Raw genomic sequence first — 20,768 nt, 5'->3', positions numbered from 1 at the left:
CTGGCCTTTCAGCTCACCCTTGATTTAAATTAAGGCAAAAGGCAGAGTACAGGATGTCATTCATTGCATTAACATGTGCAAACAAGTCCGGTCCTCTGGGTCGTGCTTTCAAAATGTATGTTAAGTGCAGGGGTGGGGAATTTCCAAACCGTCTCATGCATTCTGCCATTGCAGATAACAATACATTTTTTTTTTAAAAAGATGGACTGTATTTTTAATATAGATATAGCCATCAATGTAGCATAAAGCATTTTAACGGCATGGAAATAATACAATATATGTTAACATAAAAAGCACAAGTTCATGCGGAAGCAGTCATGAATATTTCACTTCACAAAACAAAGTTTAATGAAAAAATGCTCTTCACCTTAATTCTTCAGGAAGGAGCTGAATGACCCAGTATTTATTGCAGCTTCTCATTTGGTTCAAATAAAAACCATTGGACAAACAAATGTTTTGAGATTATTTTTTTTCCTCCCCCTCCAAGGACAAGAAGAGTGGGTGGTGTTTTTTTGTTTGTTTTAAAGAAACAATCTACTTTAAAAGGCGAGAACCCCACAGAACCTAAGGATTCAGATGAAAGGTACCTGAATTTGTGAAGAATTAGAGTGAACAGCATCTTCATTTCATTCATTTTTGTTGGTGTTTATCTGCAACTTTTGGCCACATGCAAAAAGTCAAGCATGTTGCAAAAATTAAAAGCAAAATGGCTAGCAAACCTGACACAACAGTGTTGTCATTATTTCAAGGGAGCACTGATGGGTAGACAAATGATAATCAAACCTAGCTCACAGACAAGAATCACTAGTCAAATGGTATGTAGTCCTAGCTAGGTTGCTAGCTATTTTTAAAAGTGTTTAAAGCCATTCTGCTAGAGATGGCAAAAACTATCCATTAGCTACCAAACAAAGCTGAAGTTGTAATCGTTTAACTTATATTTTTAGTCGCATCTTTGCAGGCATGTGCTGTTACAGACAGATCTTCTACCATAAAAGTAATTTCCAAGTTTCATCTTCACAAGAAACCTACTGTTCAGATATTTCCTGCAAACACTATCTTCCTACAAGATGATGAGGGCTTTGGGGGTTCTCTTCCTCTCCATCCCCTCTAAGAGCATTTTGGTAAAATATGAATCCAGCCCTGCTGAGTAGCGGCCAGACTGAATGACTGTTTTGGCAACCTATGGGGATCACAGTGGACAGGAGTCCACATAACAACACAATGGCATCATGGCAGTCCCGCAGAGAGCCAAAATAGAATGGATCAAGGGCAGTTATCCTCTCATTCCTATAGGTAACCTCACCAAGCCAGGGACGATATCTGTTTAGCACTAAACCCATTGTTCTGTATTTAAAGGCATGTAAAAGCTCTGAGGAATGAGGAAAAAATGGATTCCTGTAATCACTCAACAGTCTACGAATTTTCTTTTGCTAAAGGAAGCGTGTGTTAAATCTATGGCACCTGAAGACACGACAGCTCCAAGCCAAGACTGTTGACATGGAAATTGTACAGCGACAGATACAGCAGCTAAGGAAGGAGGGGGGTGTCTCTTGAATGAGTTTAGTCCTGGGACAGCCATGAACACGGGAGAGGTCATGCTTGAGTAGAACCGAGCTGAATATTTCCACAAAGGAAATCTTAATGACCATTTTTGCAGAATTTTTTTTTCTTTTTGATCTATTTTTGAGCCAACTTAGCTTCATTTCTGGAGCTTTAGAATTCCATCTGGCCAGCAGACGGTTTTCTGCTCCACAGGGTGAATTCTGCTGAATGCCCGTCACTTTCCTCCTTCAAGACAGGAGAGATTCTAAGTCTCCAAAACTATACAGCCAGGGCCTGATCATCTGCCAATTAGCTCATCTCTGCTGGGATAAAAGTTTGCTGGTGTGAACAAGCATATCATTATGAATAGGTTGAGGGTGAGCAAACGGGGCTGTATTTTTGATGGGAGCAGAGCCTGTTGTACAGTAAGGAATACGGTAACCGATCGTTTGAAATCCACACAGTATGGGGACAGGAGGGCACTCGTGCCTGAAAAGCTGCTTGGTCTGTTCAAGTCTCCATGTGTATTTAAATGTAGATTGTACAGTCACCCTGAGACTTGCTGCCGGGGTCCTTTTGTGCTGTATCGATGTACTCTAATTTACAATTTGATTCTTGTTTCCCCGCACGAGCTGAGGGGGCATAACCTGTACCAGCCCTTTACTCAGTGCATCTTACTTATTGCTACCTCTTAAGCTGGACAGATGGAGGGCTCCTCACCCATACCTTCCCCCCAGCCCACCACCTCCCATGCAGCAAAGTAAGGGGCCCCCTTCTCTCCGCTTACTTCCCTGTATGAGCACACACCATGAGTCGTGTCTTAACTCTTAAGACGGGAATCTGGGGGAGGAAGATTCGGGAAGCAAGACGGCTCTGTCGTTCATTGTCATGGATCCTACCTTGAGATGGGGAGGAAAGGTGCTGCTAACCCTGCTCCCCCGGCTTTTGGGTGCCTTCCCACCCCTGATGTGAATGAAAAACATTTGTCTTGCCATAATGCCAACACTGTTGTACGCATCACTGGGGCGACGCTGCCACAGAGCACTGAGGGGACAGGGCCGGGGGGGCGGTGGATAAAAACCTTTCATCCTATTAGGAGCTGTGAGGTTCCGAGAGCAGATCATTGAGAGCATTGCGTGGAGCCGGTCTTCCTCCTCCTCGTCGTCATCGACTGAGGCAGAGCGGCTGGCAGCTAAGTGGTGGTAGTTAATAGTTACTGCTCAAAGAAAATAGTGAAAGAGGAGCATAAGAAGAGAGGACTTGGTTCTAGGAGAAGTCTCAAAGGATACGTTCAACACAGACAGAGGAGTCGGAGCTTGGGAGAGACCCTGGGAACTCCCCCACGCCTGGGTGGGGGAAGAGACATTTCTCAAGGAGAAGAGCACGCACTCCATGGGCCAGATTTCAACCAGACATTAACAGCTGCATGTGTCCACACAATCTGCAGTGCCTCCTGCTGGTGGGAGCGGACTGCGTGCCTAGCTCTGGGATGCCCCAAGGAGGGAGGGTCCCAGAGCTCAGGCTCAGTTTTATAGCCCCGCGAGCTTGAGTCAGATGACAAGAAGCAGTAGTGGGTGTTTTATTGTGGCGTAGACATTCCCTCACAGGCTGGGTTGAGGCTAAAGCTTGGCTCCTTATGGCCTATTCTGAGGGGCGGGATGGGGATGGGGGAAGTGGGCAGGGTAAGTGTTTAATTGATTTTGCCACTTTCGAGCTGTGATGAACCTGAATGGGAACATTGGATCCAAATCCCCTTTAAACTTGGGACCGTGATCCAAACATCTCAGGATGTTGCTACTTTCTAGCTTCTCCACCAATGGACGTGAAAATGAACCCACTGCTAGAGAACCAGCGTGCAAGATCTCTTGTATATAGAGAGTTCAGATTCACAGAAGAGAGGAAGGAGTTTTGGGGGGTGGGTTCTCCCCCCTATTTATTGTGAAACTTCAGTAGAGAATGCCAGGAAAATTGGGCTTGCAGGATTTTGGGTGTGTTGGTTTTTTTGAGGGAGGATCTTTTTTGATGGTTAGTGTTAATCTTTTCTCTTTTTAACAACAATCTTGCTAGGAAGCTGCCGGTGCAATAGAAACACCCTTCATTTTTGGAGCAGAATTGCTGTTGGATTAGCCATGGGGATTGTTTTGCATTTGGTCTCTGTTTGAAAGTTTTGCACAGGGTTCAACTGGAGAGCACAGGGTGGCTCCGAGAGTAGGACTCTCCATCTCTGTTTGGGGCAATGAAGATTTTATAGCAGTGGTTCTCAAAGGGTGGGTCGGGACCCCATTTTAATGGGGTCACCAGGGGCTGGCTTAGACTTGCTGTGGCCAAAGCCTGAGCCCCACCCCCCAGGGCCAAAGCCCGAGCCCCACTACCTGGGGCCCAAGCCCAGGGTGGCAGAGCTTAGGTTACAGGTTCCCTGCTGGGGCTGAAGCTGTTGGGCTTTGACTTTGCCCCTCCCATCCCGGCGCAGCGGCGGGGATCGGGCTTTGGTTCAGGCTTCAGTCCCCACTCCTGGAGTTGTATAATAATTTTTGTTGTCAGAAGGGGATCGTGATGCAATGAAGTTTGAGAACCCCTGTTTTATAGCTTTAAGAAAACCCATAGTAAACTATACCATGGATCATAATTATCTAACAAGGCAGAACACCTCTGTGGCAATATCCTCTTAAAAAAAAATCTGGGTTGTCTCTTTCCCCCACAGATCCCAGCATACTACTCTAGTTTGTTTGTTTTTTTAAATGAACAATGAACAATGAAATCACTTACTGTTATCGTGCTTGTGGCCTGGATAGATAATCCTGAAGACATAGTCTGTAGCAGACTCCTCATATGTCATTTCCTCCAGATCCACTGACTTGTTACTATTTCGTTTCCGGAGCTTTGGAAATACTTTACCCTACAGTGAAAATGACCCAGTAGGTACAGTTACCAGGAGATGAAGTGGTGCAGTAGAACGGTGTCAAAACAACAGACTAAGAAGATGGCTCCAAGACCTTAGATGAATAACGCGTTGGGCTCTAACCTGAGCACATCAAGAGCAGGCCAGAATGGGCTGCAGACACCTGGCCAATGGTGGTTTTTCAAAGGGAGCGGGGTACACAACTCCCATTGACTGGGAATGGGGCACCGAGCTCCCTCACTTCCCTTGAAAAATCCAAGTCTTGGGTGAGAGGCACGATCCTACTGCTTATGGAACCTATGTACCCAGGGGAAGGAGGTCATTAAAGGGAACGGAGAAAAGACTTGTTGGGATTAGGGAAGGTGTGTAAAGGCCTAATGACATCTCTTTAAGGTCTGGCAACAGTCCTTCAGTTATAGGTGATATCACCAAGGCGGGTATCAGGTTGCGGCTGGTCGGGTGCTTCTGACCACATAATTTTCAAACACCTTTTTAAAGTGTCTATTGGACTGGTTCAGTGGTGAAACTATTCTCATGTTATTACAGAATCTATGTCCTTATAAACAAGTCAGACAGTTTATGGGATAATCAGTGAGGTTATTTATTTTGCATTTAAATGTCCCCATGTCCTGACTTTATTATTTGCATGACAGTAGCTCCCAGAGCCCCCTGGCTCCATTTGCGCTGGGTGCTGTTGGACATGCAAAGCAAGACCAACCCTGCCCCAAAGAACTTGTAGTTCAAAACACTGGCTCTCAGCCTGACAGTACCTTGCCCTGCTGTGACCAAAGTGGTGGGTCTAATTGTCCTCGAGGCAGAAGGCCATTTTCCAGGCAGGAAAGGAAAGCAAGGAGATGACTTCCCTGTGGGAAATGGAGGGGAGGTCTCTGGATCCCATCCTGACTCACCAAGACTAACGTCCCTCCACTTTCTGCTGCAAAAAAGAGAACCCAAGATACGTTTGTGTTGGCTTTTGTTAGGCTAAAAGCACGATCAGTTGACCTCGCTTTCAAACTGGATTCTGTTTGGGGCTGTCCCTCAAAATCCCACTGCATTTCAGGATAGCTAACTGAATAGATTCAGGAGTGAAGTTTACCAGATATTTCCCATCTACCAAGGGAGCCTTGGCAGGCAATGAACACTGATTTTTTTTAAATGAGGTCTAAAGCATGTTTAAAAAAAATAGACTGTCTACCAGCCCCCGATGCTGTATGGAATATAGGTGACCATTTATAATATTATTGATCCCAATATTACAAAATGGCAAGGAATCTTGCAAGATATGCCATGTAAAGTATCAATGGAAAAGTTATGATTTGCTAAATATGCTAATCTTGTTTATTTGTATGCATCATCTTTGTATTCTGAGTTATAAACGTGTGGTATATTGGTATTTCGAACTTGTGCTGGGTTTGTGTGCGACACCCCCAGACAGATTGGCATTAGCACTATCCAGCCTGCTTAATGGTCCATCAAAGGCAATCAGCTGTACAATTAACCCATTGAGAGACACCGGGCTACACCGATGAGTCAGCAGAACATGGCTGTGGACAGGGGACTAGTCCAAGAGCTTTTCCGTGCCCATGTGCTTATGTTTGGGACAAAGGATATAAAAGGCAGATGCATCTTCTCCAGTTTGTCTTCAATCCTACTTCTCATCTCTGGAGTAACTTCTCTACACACTGAAGCTTTGAACAAAGGACTGGTCCATCCAAGCGGTGGATGTGTTCCCGAGGGACTTTACAAGCCAGCAAACTCACCAATGCTGCTGAAAACCTGATCTATGGACTCTGAAATTGTATGTCTGGATCTGACGGATTTGACCATTTAACAATTCTTTTCTCTTTCCTTTCTTTTATAATTAACCTTTAGTTTTAGATGCTAAAGGACTGGCTGGCAGCGTGGTATTTTGGGTAAGATCCAAACTAGTTTCATCTGATGATGTGGCTGGCCCTTTGCGGATCAGAATAACACTTTGTTTAGCGAGCAGAGTTTTAAATCATTTTTCACTGTACTGGGCCTATGTGCTGATTGGGAGCCTCAGACTGGAATGTGATAAAGGAGGCTGCATGATTTTTATTTTTTTGGCTTCCTGATAATCAGTGTTGTGGGGACCAGGAGAACAGTTTGTGACTGGCTGTTGAAAACCACCAGTCTTGGGAGAATCATAGAATATCAGGGTTGGAAGGGACCTCAGGAGATCATCTAGTCCAACACCCTGTTCAAAGCAGGACCAATCCCCAAACAGAATCTGCTCTACTTTTTGGAGCCTGCCTGACTTTGGCAAGTTCATTGTGGGCTATCATAGGCACCTCGGGTCACACAGCCTGAACCCATTTTGGGCATTAATTTCATTGCGCTCACATGTCAGGCACATACCTGGTGCTCCTCACCAGGATGGATGTAGCTGCTAGCAGTGGTGCAGTTTATCACAAAATGGTTAAACTTTATTGAACATCCCATCCAACCCTGCATCCCCCCCACCAACATAAAATCACAGAAAGGACCATAACTCACAGAAAGTGTCTGATTTTGACCTAAATTGGCAGAAGTCTTCTAAATATAATCAATAATGCAACTCTGTGCTCAAAATCGTACTGTTTTGGAAAGTTGGGGAAATATTTAGTCCCCAGTCAACATATTCTATACATTTGCCTGTACCTTTTTGCCTTTGGTTAAACAAAAATTGTGTAGCTGTCCACCAGTATGAGTTTGTTTGTACCATGCCATATAATGGTTTTCAATCTTTTTTCATTTATTGACTCAGAGCATTTCGAATGGAGGTGTGAACCCCTTTGGAAATCTTAGACATAGTCTGTGGACCCACAGCGGACCCCGGGCCACATTTGGAAAAACACTGCTCTATGGTAATAACAATCTTTGGCCGATCCCTTAGACATAGTCTGTCGACTCCTGGGGGCCGCGGCCCATGGGTTAGGAACCACTCATGTAATACGTCAAAACTATTTATCGTCATTTGTAGAATGGACTGATTGGAGAAACAATGATCTGTCTATTTGTTCAAAGTGATGCAGATAACGAGCCCCCCATCCCCTAATTATGTAATGTATGTTTGATGTTATCTGCTTGGCTGGAGCCATAAGGCTAAAGCACACAGGGTACAACTGTAATTATCTTCTTATCATCACTATCTGGTTTAGGTCACTCCTGGCCTGATAAGGAGTTTGAGTAGGGCTCTGCCGTCTCTCGAGCAAGTATCCTAATCACCGAACTAAGGGATATTCTGCTGTGGGTTTCTTGTCTTCTCCTGTTGAAGTTGGTCAACTTCACTAAATAATTACATAGTGTTTGAGCCACCGCCCCCTAAATGAATCCCTTTATAGTCCAGAGGCTTGGTTTCTCACCCAGGATGTGGGAGATTCTGGTTCAATTCCCCCCTCTGTTTGATGAGGGGAAAGCATCTAGCAGCTAAGTGCTGCAATCACTGGACTAGGGGCTATACTTGGGAGAAGGGGTGGCTTTCCTTCTTGCCTGTTGAGATTGCTCAATTTTAAGTATGGTGTGGGCCAGCTAAAGCATTAGAATCACTCCCTAGTCCAGTGATTGGATACTCACCTCAGAAATGGGGGATCTTAGTTCAAATCCTGGTTCTGCCTGTTAAAGAAGGGATTTGCACTGAGATTCCCAGCCTTTCAGGGGACTTCCCAGGGAGGTGGGAGCTCCCTGTTTAAATGCCTTTGCTTTCTTTGGAGGATGCTTGTCCTGGAGAAGGTGAGGGTGTTTGAACAGGGACGTCCCCCTCTTAAGTTGCCTGGGAAGTAGGAGGTCCTAGTCCAAATACCTTCACAGAGCAAGGGATGTGGCCTGGGGTCTCCCACTGCCTCAGGACGAAAGAGTGATTTGTGAGTTTTATGATTTTTTTTCCTGGGGTAACCTAAGTGTCTGTGAGCCGATGGAGTGATTGGCGATGTTCATAAAGTCTGCCAGGGCATTCTGTGCTTCCACTCTGCTTTCTCTTTGTGCCTTCCCCCCATCTTCAAATACTTCAATGCATCTTCAAGCTTTCTCCAAGATGCAACTCCTCTGTTATCATCTGGGTGACCATCATCATGGATGGCATCGCTAAGCACCATTCGTTGCCTCTTGCAGAAGTCTGTGGATTCTATCATCATTATCGTTACAGGCTTTTCCTCTTAGAGCATGGCTGATGACTGAAGCACCATAAATGTTGGCTTCCACAAGGATGTTTTCAAACCCACTTTTCTGCATCACTCTGCCTATATCACCCATGAAATTCAATGCACAGTGCATGCCTCCTATCTCAAAAAATCGTCAAATAAGTTTTGATTCTTCCATTTAATCAAGTGTGCTTTGCAGCGGATTGCTTGATCATACATGACATAGGTCCAGTCTTGGCTCAGAAAGTGGAACGTATCCTGAAAATATTTAATCAGAGTGTACATTTTATTAACATCAGTTGCTGGTGTAGGAATCATTGGACAGTAGCCAATATTAATAAAATAGCAGACAGAAAAACTTTCCTCCGACCAGTCCATTCTACAACTAGTGACAAATATTTTGATGCATTACATGGTACAAACAAGCTCATATTGTCGTGTGACTACAGACGTTTGCTTTAATCCAGTGGTTCTCAACCAGGGGTACATGTACCCCCAGAGGTATGCAGACATCTTCCAGGGGGGTACTTCCTGGATGTCGGACTAGATGATCAGAATGGTCCCTTCTGACCTTAGTATCTATGAATCAACTCATCTAGATATTTGCCTAGTTTTACAATAGGCTACAAAAAAAGCACTAGCTAAGTCAGTACAAACTAAAATTTCATAGACAATGATTTGTTTATATTGCTCTGTATACTATACACTGAAATGCAAGTACAATATTTATATTCTAATTGATTTCTTTTATAATTATATGGTAAAAATGAGAAAGTCAACAATTTTTCAGTAACAGTGTGCTGTGATACGTTTGTATTTTTATGTCTGATTTTGTAAATTTTTAAGAGAGGTGAAACATGGGGGTACCCAAGAGAAATCAGACTCTTGAAAGGAGTACAGCAGTCTGGAAAGGTTGAGAGCCACTGCTTTAATCAACGGCAAAAAGTATGGGAAAATGTATAAAATCTATTACCTTGGAGGTAAATATTTCCCACCCTTTCCAAAACAGTACTATTTTGAGTACATGGTTGCATTATCAGTTGTATTTATAATTGGATTTCTGCCAGTTGTACAATTTAGAATTGTATTTCTGTCAACAAAGTTAGACTCTTTCTCTGCGTTATGGCCCAGTTTGGGTTTTTTCCCCCGACTGGATGCCCAATAATGTTTAAATGTTATGTGATACAGAAAAACTGCATTACTTCCAGCAGCCACATCCTGACATGATAGCAATTAAATTTTCTAGCTGATGGGTTACCCTAACTAAGACCCCTTTTAAAATCTGGCTTGTAGATTAAAGGGGGGGCAGGGATGACAGTGTTATTGTTGTAGCCGTGTTGGTCCCAGGATCTGCGAGAGAGAAGGCAGGTGAGATAATATCTTTGACTGACCCGTTGGTTGACGGTACAAGCTTTTGAGCTGCACTGAGCTCTTCTTCAAGCCTGGGGAAGGAAGCCGAGTGTCTGAGATAATTACAGGTTGGGAGAGATTGTTTAGCAGAAGGGGAAACTACAACATTTGCTCAAGAAACTCCCTGAAAAAGCACAAGAACAAATCCGCACAGACACACCCCTGGAGCCCCGACCTGGGGTATTCTATCTGCTACCCAAGATCCATAAACCTGGAAATCCTGGACGCCCCATCATCTCAGGCATTGGCACCCTGACAGCAGGATTGTCTGGCTATGTAGACTCCCTCCTCAGGCCCTTCGTTACCAGCACTCCCAGCTATCTTCGAGACACCACCGATTTCCTGAGGAAACTACAGTCCATTGGTGATCTTCCTAAAAACACCATCCTAGCCACTATGGATGTAGAAGCCTCTACACCAACATTCCACACAAAGATGGACTACAAGCCGTCAGGAACAGTATCCCCGATACTGTCACGGCTAACCTGGTGGCAGAACTTTGTGACTTTGTCCTGACCCATAACTATTTCACATTTGGTGACAATGTATACCTTCAAATCAGCGGCACTGCGATGGGTACCCGCATGGCCCCACAGTATGCCAACATTTTTATGGCTGACTTAGAACAACGCTTCCTCAGCTCTCGTCCCCTAATGCCCCTACTCTACTTGCGCTACATTGATGACATCTTCATCATCTGGACCCATGGAAAAGAAGCTCTTGAGGAATTCCACCATGATTTCAACAATTTCCATCCCACCATCAACCTCAGCCTGGACCAGTCCACACAAGAGATCCACTTCCTGGACACTACGGTGCTAATAAGCGATGGTCACATAAACACCACCCTATATCGGAAACCTACTGACCGCTATTCCTACCTACATGCCTCTAGCTTTCATCCAGATCATACCACTCGATCCATTGTCTACAGCCAAGCGCTACGATATAACCGCATTTGCTCCAACCCCTCAGACAGAGACAAACACCTACAAGATCTCTATCATGCATTCCTACAACTACAATACCCACCTGCTGAAGTGAAGAAACAGATTGACAGAGCCAGAAGAGTACCCAGAAGTCACCTACTACAGGACAGGCCCAACAAAGAAAACAACAGAACGCCACTAGCCATCACCTTCAGCCCCCAACTAAAACCTCTCCAACGCATCATCAAGGATCTACAACCTATCCTGAAGGGCGACCCATCACTCTCACAGATCTTGGGAGACAGACCAGTCCTTGCTTACAGACAGCCCCCCAATCTGAAGCAAATACTCACCAGCAACCACACACCACACAACAGAACCACTAACCCAGGAACCTATCCTTGCAACAAAGCCCGTTGCCAACTCTGTCCACATATCTATTCAGGGGATACCATCATAGGGCCTAATCACATCAGCCACACTATCAGAGGCTCGTTCACCTGCGCATCTACCAATGTGATATATGCCATCATGTGCCAGCAATGCCCCTCTGCCATGTACATTGGCCAAACTGGACAGTCTCTACGTAAAAGAATGAATGGACACAAATCAGATGTCAAGAATTATAACATTCAAAAACCAGTTGGAGAACACTTCAATCTCTCTGGTCACTCGATCACAGACCTAAGAGTGGCTATACTTCAACAAAAAAGCTTCAAAAACAGACTCCAACGAGAGACTGCTGAATTGGAATTAATTTGCAAACTGGATACAATTAATTTAGGCTTGAATAGAGACTGGGAATGGATGAGTCATTACACAAAGTAAAACTATTTCCCCATGGTATTTCTCCCTCCCACCCCACCCCCCACTGTTCCTCTGATATTCTTGTTAACTGCTGGAATTAGCCTACCTGCTTGTCACCATGAAAGGTTTTCCTCCTTTCCCCCCCCTGCTGTTGGTGATGGCTTATCTTAAGTGATCACTCTCCTTACAGTGTGTATGATAAACCCATTGTTTCATGTTCTCTGTGCGTGTATATAAATCTCTCCTCTGTTTTTTCCACCAAATGCATCCGATGAAGTGAGCTGTAGCTCACGAAAGCTTATGCTCTAATAAATTTGTTAGTCTCTAAGGTGCCACAAGTACTCCTTTTCTTTATGCTAGAGATGGTCATAACTGAAAATTAGATTGTTCTGCCTAAAAGGATTTGAAGTGGCCAGTTAAGAGTAGCAGGCAGGGTGGTATGTTACAAATTGTTCCAGTGAGCCACGGCCTTGTTGAGTATATACATTTATTTACGTCCCTGTTGAGTATATATTTATGTATAAATATAGCAAGGTCATTTGATGCTATAAAAAAAAGCTGTGGGGATGGATAGTGGGTCAGTGATTGTTGTAATAAGCCATCAATCCAGTGTGTCTATTCAGTCCGTGATTTTTAGTGTCTAGCAAAGTTATGAACTTAACTCCCAGGTTTGTCTTTTGAGGTTATTATGAAGGTTTCCTGAAGACTGATTGCTCTGTACCTGACCTATCACTTTGTGAAAAGTGTTCACCCACAGAGGCTATGGTGATTTTGTCCTTTATAATTTTTTGGTGTGTGTTCATTCAAGGGTATAGCGATGGCCACGTTTTACCCACAGCAGTGTTATTTAGGGCATCAAATGTTGTGATGGGCATGTGTAGTACCCATGGATCTTGAAATGTGCATTGTGGGGGTGTTGATCATCCTAGCAATGGAGATACCTCTGCAGGTTTGGCATTTCTTGTTTCGTTTTTTTTCTCCTTTTCCTCTATGACCGGAGAGGTGTTAACTGGCTACTTCATCTTGAATGGTCCCTTGAAATATTAATTACTTATGCTAAACAATCTGTTCCCCCTTGTATTTAGCTGTGATGCTCTGAGTACCTTTCCCAGACCAGAAGAAGAGCTCTGTGTAAGCTGGAAAGTTTCTCTCTCTTACCAATGGAAGTTGGTTCAATAAAAGATATTCTCTCACCCACCTTGTCTCTCTAATATCCTGGGACCAACACGGCTACAACACTGCATAAATATTTTTAGCAACTTTTTAAAATAAAATGACTTGGCATCCAACAATTAAAATTACCCCCTTTCTGTCCCACAATAATTAAAAAGTAGAGGCCAGATTTTCAGAGCAACTGAGCACCCACAGCTTACACTGCTTGTAGTGGTGCAGCCACGTCTGGAGAAGATTGGGCCTGCTGCAGCCTTGGCTACCCCAGCTGGATCCTTGAGAGGAGAGGCTCATGTTATTAGACCAGAGGTCCCAGGTGTGATCCCTGCTGCCAACAACCCAGCCAGAAGCATTGTGTTACATCAACACCTAGGACAAAGTCAAGCCTCAAGAGACAACTGGAACAGCTTTTGGCTGAGAAGTTCTCATTGGCTCTTTCCGCGAAGAAACTTAAAGATAAACTTCTGCCTGCCTGCCGGGAAATAAATGCCCAAGAGGCAGCCAAATAAAACACGAACAGCATTAACATTCCCCCTGCAGAAAACAAGGCCCCTGAGCCTTTGTGGCACCCAAGGGTTATGCTTACGTTGCTGATGGCAGTGAATGCAGACAATCTGACTGAATGGCACGATTAAGGCATAGTCCCAGTATACACTGAAAGGGGAAAAAAAAAAAAGCAAGAGATGTAATGTTTTAATAATCAGTGGCCAGACTGCCCAGTAAAAGCACAGGCAAGGCACTAAATTAAGAGCAGCTTACTAAACTTGGCCGATTAAGTGGAATTTACGGTGAAGTAAAAGGCAGAGGGAACGTGTTTAGCACAGCGGATACTGCTGGAGCCTGCAGGTTGACAGTCACTCCCCTCCCATGCACACAGCACTCACCTGCTGGCTAAAAACAAGAATCAAGTGCCCAGAGCATCACACTCGAGATGGTTTTGTGGCTGGGATTCAGGACACCTGGGTTCTATTTTGCCACAAATTACGTGCGACCATCAAGGCAAGCACCACGGGGGCCCACTGTCGCACGCACCAGCGAAATTCAACAGAAGCAAGATCCTTCCCTTAAACTGTGGCAGTAAGTTGCACAGGCTAGAAGCTTATCACTGAGATCCAGAGCACAGTGGGACTCAAAGGAGGATTGGATCTTCCTAACGAATGCAAAACACTCCTGAGTTATAACCGTAAGAATTAAAATAGCTTTGAAGGGATATGAAACCTCTAGTTGGTTTATGCTGTGAAGCCTAATCATCGGGGGTCAGAAAAACATTTCCTAGGGGCACATTCTACCATGACTGCCTACTGCAGGGTTTCTTTCTCCTTCTTTTGAAGCAGCAGGTCCTGGCTACTAGCTGAGACAGAATACTGGATTAGAGGGACCGCTCTTCTAATCAGGGGTAATCATATCACAGGGCTGCTTTGAGGATGGATTATAAAGTGCTTTGAGATCATGCAATGGGAGGCACCCGAAAAATGAGACTCGTGGTAATGGGAAGCAGACTGTTTGGATCACTGAAATAAGACTTGTTCCTTTACAATGAGTCCTAAATCTGGATTACATTATCGGATGTATGCTAGGGGCAACACTGTGTGTGTGTGTCTCTGTGATCCAATTAGGCGATCCCAGTGAGCACAAATTTAAAGCAAGAACTATTTCAGCATGGCCACCCAGCAAATCTTACTAATTTTTCTGAGTGTCCAGAATGTGTTTCATAATAAATTATTCTGGAAAATTGCTGAAATAACCTTGCATTTTATTATCACTATTATTTGTATGACAGCACCTAGAGATCCCCATTCAGAGCAAGGCCCCGTTGTGCTAGGCACTGTACAAACATATGGTAAGAGACTGCGCACCTGGCCCAAATGGGTTACAATCTAAATAGATAAAACCGACAACAAGAAGGGAAATGAAGGTACAGCAAAGTGGAGTGACTTGCTCAAGAACACACAGCAGGCCAGTGGCAGAACCCAGAAATAGAACCTGGTCTCCTGATTCCTAGTGCCCTATTTGATGGAGCATGCTCCCTTCAGTTAAATCAGCCCTGTTGCTTGTCTCTTACTCCTGTTACAGTTAGCTGGGTGAAGTATACAAGACAGAGATCTAGCGAAGGGAATGTTACCTTTTCTCCAGCTCAGAGTCCCTCAGGGTGCCGTTCATGAGCTGATTGGGAGTCCATTTCAAAGTCAAGCTATCTGCTGACTGATGAAGGGAGAGATAGCCAAGAATTGCCTCCATGTTGTCTTTCTGTTTAAAACAATAAATAAAGAAAAGCACATGGAAATCGTGGTGTGTGTTATTGAGGAATAAGTCAGCTGTAATGAGAGATCCCCCAACAGGCCAACCCCGTCCCTTCAATTAGCCACACTTATTCAGTGCTTTGTCCCCTTCCAATGACACTTGGACGTAGGCCGTTGGCCACCATGATGGCTTACTCTGGAATCCCCACCTGGCTTCCAAACTCACATCTCCCCCACTAACAATTAGGGCTCTGGCGTACCTGATCTGCAGAAGAGCTGAGCACCCACAAATCCAGCCAATGGGAGCTGTGGGCACTCAACACCTCTGGAAATCAGAGAGGGATGAAGGACGAGGCTTAAAGGTGACAGCAGGCGTTTTCAGATCCACTCTGGTCCCGTGGACAGACCACTGGACATGGACACCAGGTTCTATTCCCAGGTCCACCTACCGTGTAACCTGGACCAAGGCACTTCCCCACTCTGGGCCTCCATTTTCACTCCCTCCCTTGTCTGCTTGTCCTTCTAGAGAGCATAAGCTCGTAGGGCAGGGACTGTGTCTCATTGTGCGTTTGTACAGAACTACTGCTCGGGGGCCTGATCTCAGCTGGGGTCTCTAAGCGCTACCATAATACAAACTAATTAACGACACCCTCTCTTTATTCCTTGGCAAGTGGTCTGTGAATAGGAGCTGCAGAAACGGTAATAAATTAAAGCTCCTGACAGGGCTGAGAGTTTTCTATCAACTCATAACCCTCTTTCAAGCAGCTTTCCTTCCTCTGCAGGTAAGATCTAGTAGCAAATCTGTCTTCTGGGTGTCTGACACTGTCAATTCACAGCATCAATCTTGGGGCAGACTTAACACCTCCAAACCCAACAGAAATAAATTAGGCAGACACATCAACCCTGCTAAAAGCCTTGTTGGACAGGACAGGACACCCCCCTCCCCCAAAAAAATCAAACCCGCAAACTATTCCTGAAACATGTGTGTCCACCCTTCAGTGGCCGAGGCGTGCTACTGGAACGATACAAGAACTTTGAAACAAGCAGTCATTCACTGGTTTCTAAACTATATATTAATTGATCTAAATGCAAAATTATTCTTTCTATTCCAGTAGCACTGAGAGGAGCTAACTGAAATAAAAGACACCCCCACCCCCATTTGTGCTAGGTACTGTGTACACACACACACACACAGAGGCTGCCCTGGAGCATACACACACACACACACACACACCTCCTGCCCCAGAGAACCTACAATCTAAATAGACAAAACACAGTGTGGATGGGGGAACCGAGTTGAGGTGACTCGCCCAAGGTCATGCACCAGGTCAGTGACAAAAGCCAAGACTAGAACCCAAGTCTCCCGACTCCCACCCCTCTAGACCACTGAGAGCCCTCTTATTAGAGAGGCTCCTATTAGCAATCTGTTTAATGTGAGAGGAGGTCCGTTTGACGGACAGGGGTATAAACCCATTTAAATTGGCCAATTTTAATCCCAGCTTGATCCCAATTCTCTCCTTCCTTTTTTGTTTGCAGTACATATCACAGTTTAACTGGAAGGGGAGGTGGGTACCATTAGTGAGGTCTCTGCCTGGGAAAGGAGTCAAAGCTCCACCCAACACCCGGGCTGAGCCAGAAAGGATGGCACTCTGTATCCTTCCATCCCTGAAGCTTACATGGCTCAGTCAGATGATGCATTTGCCTTCTGATGGGCCAGCTCAGGATTCAGACACTGCCTCTGAAGCTGGAAAGTTCAGAGAATAAGCAACTGGCTGGGGATTCACGGTACTTGAGTTCCATTCCTGGCTCTACCATGCTGAGCCAGCCAGCATTAATCTCACTCCAGTAATATAAACTCAACACACTTGATGCTCAGATACTTACTGGCTGGACCAGGACATTATTTTTCCCATACAGCAGGTGAGTCCTCGAATTCTGGTGCAAAGACTCCACGTATTCTCTAGCTGAAGCTGCAAATCGGTCTTCTGACATGCTCCCGCTTGAGTGCTGTTTCCGGATCTAGGAGACACGAGAACCGTGGGTCAGCACACAGGTTACACGGTACCAGTTGCAACTGTATGAAGAGGCTGCTCAGAGCAGCAGCTCCACTAAAAAGGGCATCTCGAGAAATCTCTTTCCGGATGGACTTACTTTCTGCAGCCCTGGACTTTACAGGCATGTGAGGGGCGCTCCCCCTCACCCCGGCCACAGAGGCTTGCTGCTCTCCAAGGCAGGGAATCAGCATAGCAAGTGAAACCCCTGGCGTCTCAAGCCACAAAATCCCAGATCTGGATCTCAAACCTCCCTAAATTTGGAGGGGACATTTGGAGCCAAATGGCCTTTCAGCTGTGATGAAGGCACGCACAAAAAAAGCGTTCTCCATTCCTGGCAATAGGTGGAGGCTGCCCGTGGGTGCTATCTAAATACCCGTCCCCCCTTCTGCCCCTTTTGTGGGGTTTCCTTCTGTGCCAATAACAGGGCAAATACCTACTCCCAGCGCCGGGCGTTTTGAGGGCGAGTCCTGGCGCCCATGGGCTCCGTGGATCCGGTGTCTCTGAACCAGCTCGTCGGCTGACGGGTCTGTCCAGTAGTGGTCAGCTGTTTTCAGCTTGGTGTATTCTAGTGCACACGGCCCAACTAGGAGGACGGTAAAGAGAGAGGATCTTCAAGAAGAACGGACATTTGTTCACACTCATCCTCCAGGTCAGATGTTAAACTGAGGCCCTTTCTGCGAGTGTCTGGTGAAGTTAATGATCTCACAGCACAGGTGATAACCGTGGCGTTCTGGCCAAATTCCCTCGCTTAATAAACCAGGTGCTGTTAGGAGACTGCAGGAGAAATATTGCTGAGCACTTAATACAGTCACTGCACAGTTAATACCTCCAATTCCCTGCTTTGGGACACCACACCTAGAAAAGTGTTCTAAGAAAACCAAATTCGGTTCTGCTCTATCATCAAAGCCAGCAATCAAATAGTAAAACAAGGTGATCTGTCTCCATTCACCTCTGGCTCTGCTTCTGGGAAAATGCAATAAGCAACAAAATAAAACAAAACCCTAAACCACCCGGAGCGAACAATGAAAGTACTTACCAAGGAGAGAAGCTAGGATTGGTCCATAAACAGGATCTGCCAATAAAGCTTCTCTCTCATAATATTTGCTGGGAATAAAAGATGAAAGTGGATTAGAGTCAAGTGTTGGTATTTACAGAAGCTCCCAAGTCACTTAGGAGCGCGAGTTCCATTGACAGCCACAGGTACTCGTGCTCCTGAGTCACACCAGTGTTTCTGAAAATGCCATCCATTGCTAGTTCCTACCACAGCCTGCCCAAAAAGAGTCAATGGCCTCCGGGGGGAGAGGCACAGACGTGCGGGCATTCTCCAGAGCTGCCGTCCAACTCTTCGGGTTTGATCCTGCAGACAGGCACTCCGGGAGCATACTGTTATTCCCCGCAGCCCTGTTGAAGTAACTGGAAGGGTAGGCCAGAATAAGCACATGCACGGGGGGTAAAAGTTGGCAGGAGGAGATGCTCAGTTTTGAAGCAAAACCACAAAAACCTTATTAAATAGTAATTCTGCAGCCAAGCGATCATCCCAACAGCAACTGCAGACGATCGAGTTACCTGGGTCTCAGACAGGCTCAGAATTAAGGTGATCACAATTAAAAAAGGGAAAAAAGTGATTTAATCTATTTTAAAAATATGTTTATATATAAAATTATGAACAATTTTTTTTGTGTAGTCCATTTGTGTCAATCATTGCAGTGCCGCTCTTAGTGCAATACGCAAGAAACCACACTTCGCTCCACAGATCCAACATCCACCCCAGACACACTAAGAAATTCGTCATCTACAGCCACGCAGTCAGATACCATAGAATTTGCTCTGACGAGAAAGGTTGGGATACACCCTAAACACACTTAAAATCGCCATCACAAAACAAGGACACTCTACCAAAGAAGTAGATCGCATCATGGAACGGGCCCACACACCCCAGGAAAGCCTGCTTCAATACAGAAAATAACTACCCACTGACCCCAATATGGGGAATCATCAAGCAATATTTGATGGAAATCACATCCTGAAAGAAATATTCCAAATCCCCTCTTCTGGCCCTCCAACAACCTCCCAGCCTCGCCAAGCTCATCATCAGAAGCAAGCTCCCTACAGACAAGGACACAGCAACTCAAAGCAGCACCAGACCCTGCCAGAACAATTGATGCAAAACCTGCAGACACATCTCCCCTGCTATAATGCTCCATACCCCCCACAACACACCGTTCAAGGTCCATGAGTCCTACACACACCTATCACAACACATGGTGTATCTCATCCCATGTATCAAATGCCCCAACAACAACTATGTGGGAGGAACCAGACAATCACTATGCTCTTGAATGAACTCTCACAGAAAATTATAAAGGACAAAAAAAACACCGTGCCACTCTTGGGTGAACACTTTTCACACAGTGATCACTCCATATCTGATCTTTCAGTACTGATCCTCATGGGAAAACTGCTCAACACCTTCAAAAGACGAGCCTGGGGACTTAAATTCATAACTCTGCTAGACACCAAAAGCCTTGGACTTAACTGGGACACTAGTTTTATGACAATTTGTAACATACCACGCTGCCTGCCAACCTTTAATTGCCCACATCATTTTAAGAGGTCTCCTATAGCCTGTGTGAATCCCTTACACTTAACAATCTGTCCCAACTTGTATTTACCTTCACCAGATCTGTAGAGTTGTGTGTGGTTCGACAGCTTGTATCTCTCACCAACAGAAGTTGGTCCAATAAAAGAGATTACTTCGCCCATCTTGTCTCTCTGAACAGAGTATCATTTTGCTGGTATTTTCCACTAGATGGGGCTCAAACTCTTTCCAATTTCCTGAAGGCGAAGCCACCAAAATACCAGGGATTCAAGAAGTGATGTAATCACACTGATTAGGCATATTCTTTCGCTTTAAAGAAAACTTTTCAGCATAGTTGGCATGGACTCAAATACAAGGAAAACACAACAATACAAAGCAAAGAAACAACCTTAATGCTGCTTTAGAAGCAAAGAGACAAGACACCCCTCATCCCACGTCCAGGACCCAAGACTGGCAAGGCTGGATTGGGAACAGGTACAGGACTAGACTGGAAGACTGGATTGGGAACCAGTTTTACTGACAGACGATTGGGTTGTCCATGTCAGGCACATATATAAATATGTATAAATAATATGTATAAATAATAGGCAAATATATTCCTCTTCTGACCTACTCCCAAGGAAGACCTAACCCAGATTTTGGAAATACTCTGGGAGACTGACAGAGTCTATCCACTGTGGCAAAATACCTTGTTTGGCTCAGTCCTTTTTAGCCTTGGAGACTCAGGTTTGGGGCAAGGCGAATGCTTATAGGTGGCCCAGAGTCCTGCTACTCCTCTCTTCAGTCAGTCCCTTGTGCTTGTTTTCCTTCCCTTCTGGGGAGCGAGTGCAGCCTCCCTACTAGGAAGGTTTGGTGTCTTGCTGCAAACAGCCTACGGGCAGCTTCCCTGCTCCTCTCACTTTTCCAGCTGAACCTTATTGCTCCTTGATTATTTCTCCTCAGTGGATAGGGAGGGACATTTTAATCCCCTAGGACAAAT

General features: G+C 45.1%; 1 protein-coding gene across 7 annotated transcripts in view; it reads right to left on the bottom strand.

Moving 5' to 3' along the window:
* Positions 1–20,768, bottom strand: part of SGSM2 (small G protein signaling modulator 2) — a 145,119-nt gene that overhangs the window by 25,667 nt on the left and 98,684 nt on the right. For 3 of the 7 annotated variants that reach the window (XM_038375593.2, XM_038375595.2, XM_043499372.1), the window contains exons 5-12: positions 18,227–18,294; positions 17,628–17,773; positions 17,021–17,155; positions 15,019–15,143; positions 13,483–13,550; positions 5,212–5,375; positions 4,309–4,438; positions 2,624–2,758 (exon numbers count right to left, since the gene is read on the bottom strand). In XM_038375593.2, the coding sequence (XP_038231521.2) occupies positions 2,624–2,758; positions 4,309–4,438; positions 5,212–5,375; positions 13,483–13,550; positions 15,019–15,143; positions 17,021–17,155; positions 17,628–17,773; positions 18,227–18,294 (971 nt within the window). The remainder of the gene's footprint in view (positions 1–2,623; positions 2,759–4,308; positions 4,439–5,211; positions 5,376–13,482; positions 13,551–15,018; positions 15,144–17,020; positions 17,156–17,627; positions 17,774–18,226; positions 18,295–20,768) is intronic. The other 4 variants (XM_038375596.2, XM_043499373.1, XM_038375594.2 and 1 more) reach the window with 3 other exon arrangements.

This window comes from Dermochelys coriacea, chromosome 17, assembly GCF_009764565.3.
Source record: "Dermochelys coriacea isolate rDerCor1 chromosome 17, rDerCor1.pri.v4, whole genome shotgun sequence".
Classification (NCBI taxonomy): Eukaryota; Metazoa; Chordata; order Testudines; family Dermochelyidae; genus Dermochelys; species Dermochelys coriacea.
Note: the sequence above shows the minus strand (reverse complement) of the source record. Positions and strands in the feature narration are given on the sequence as shown.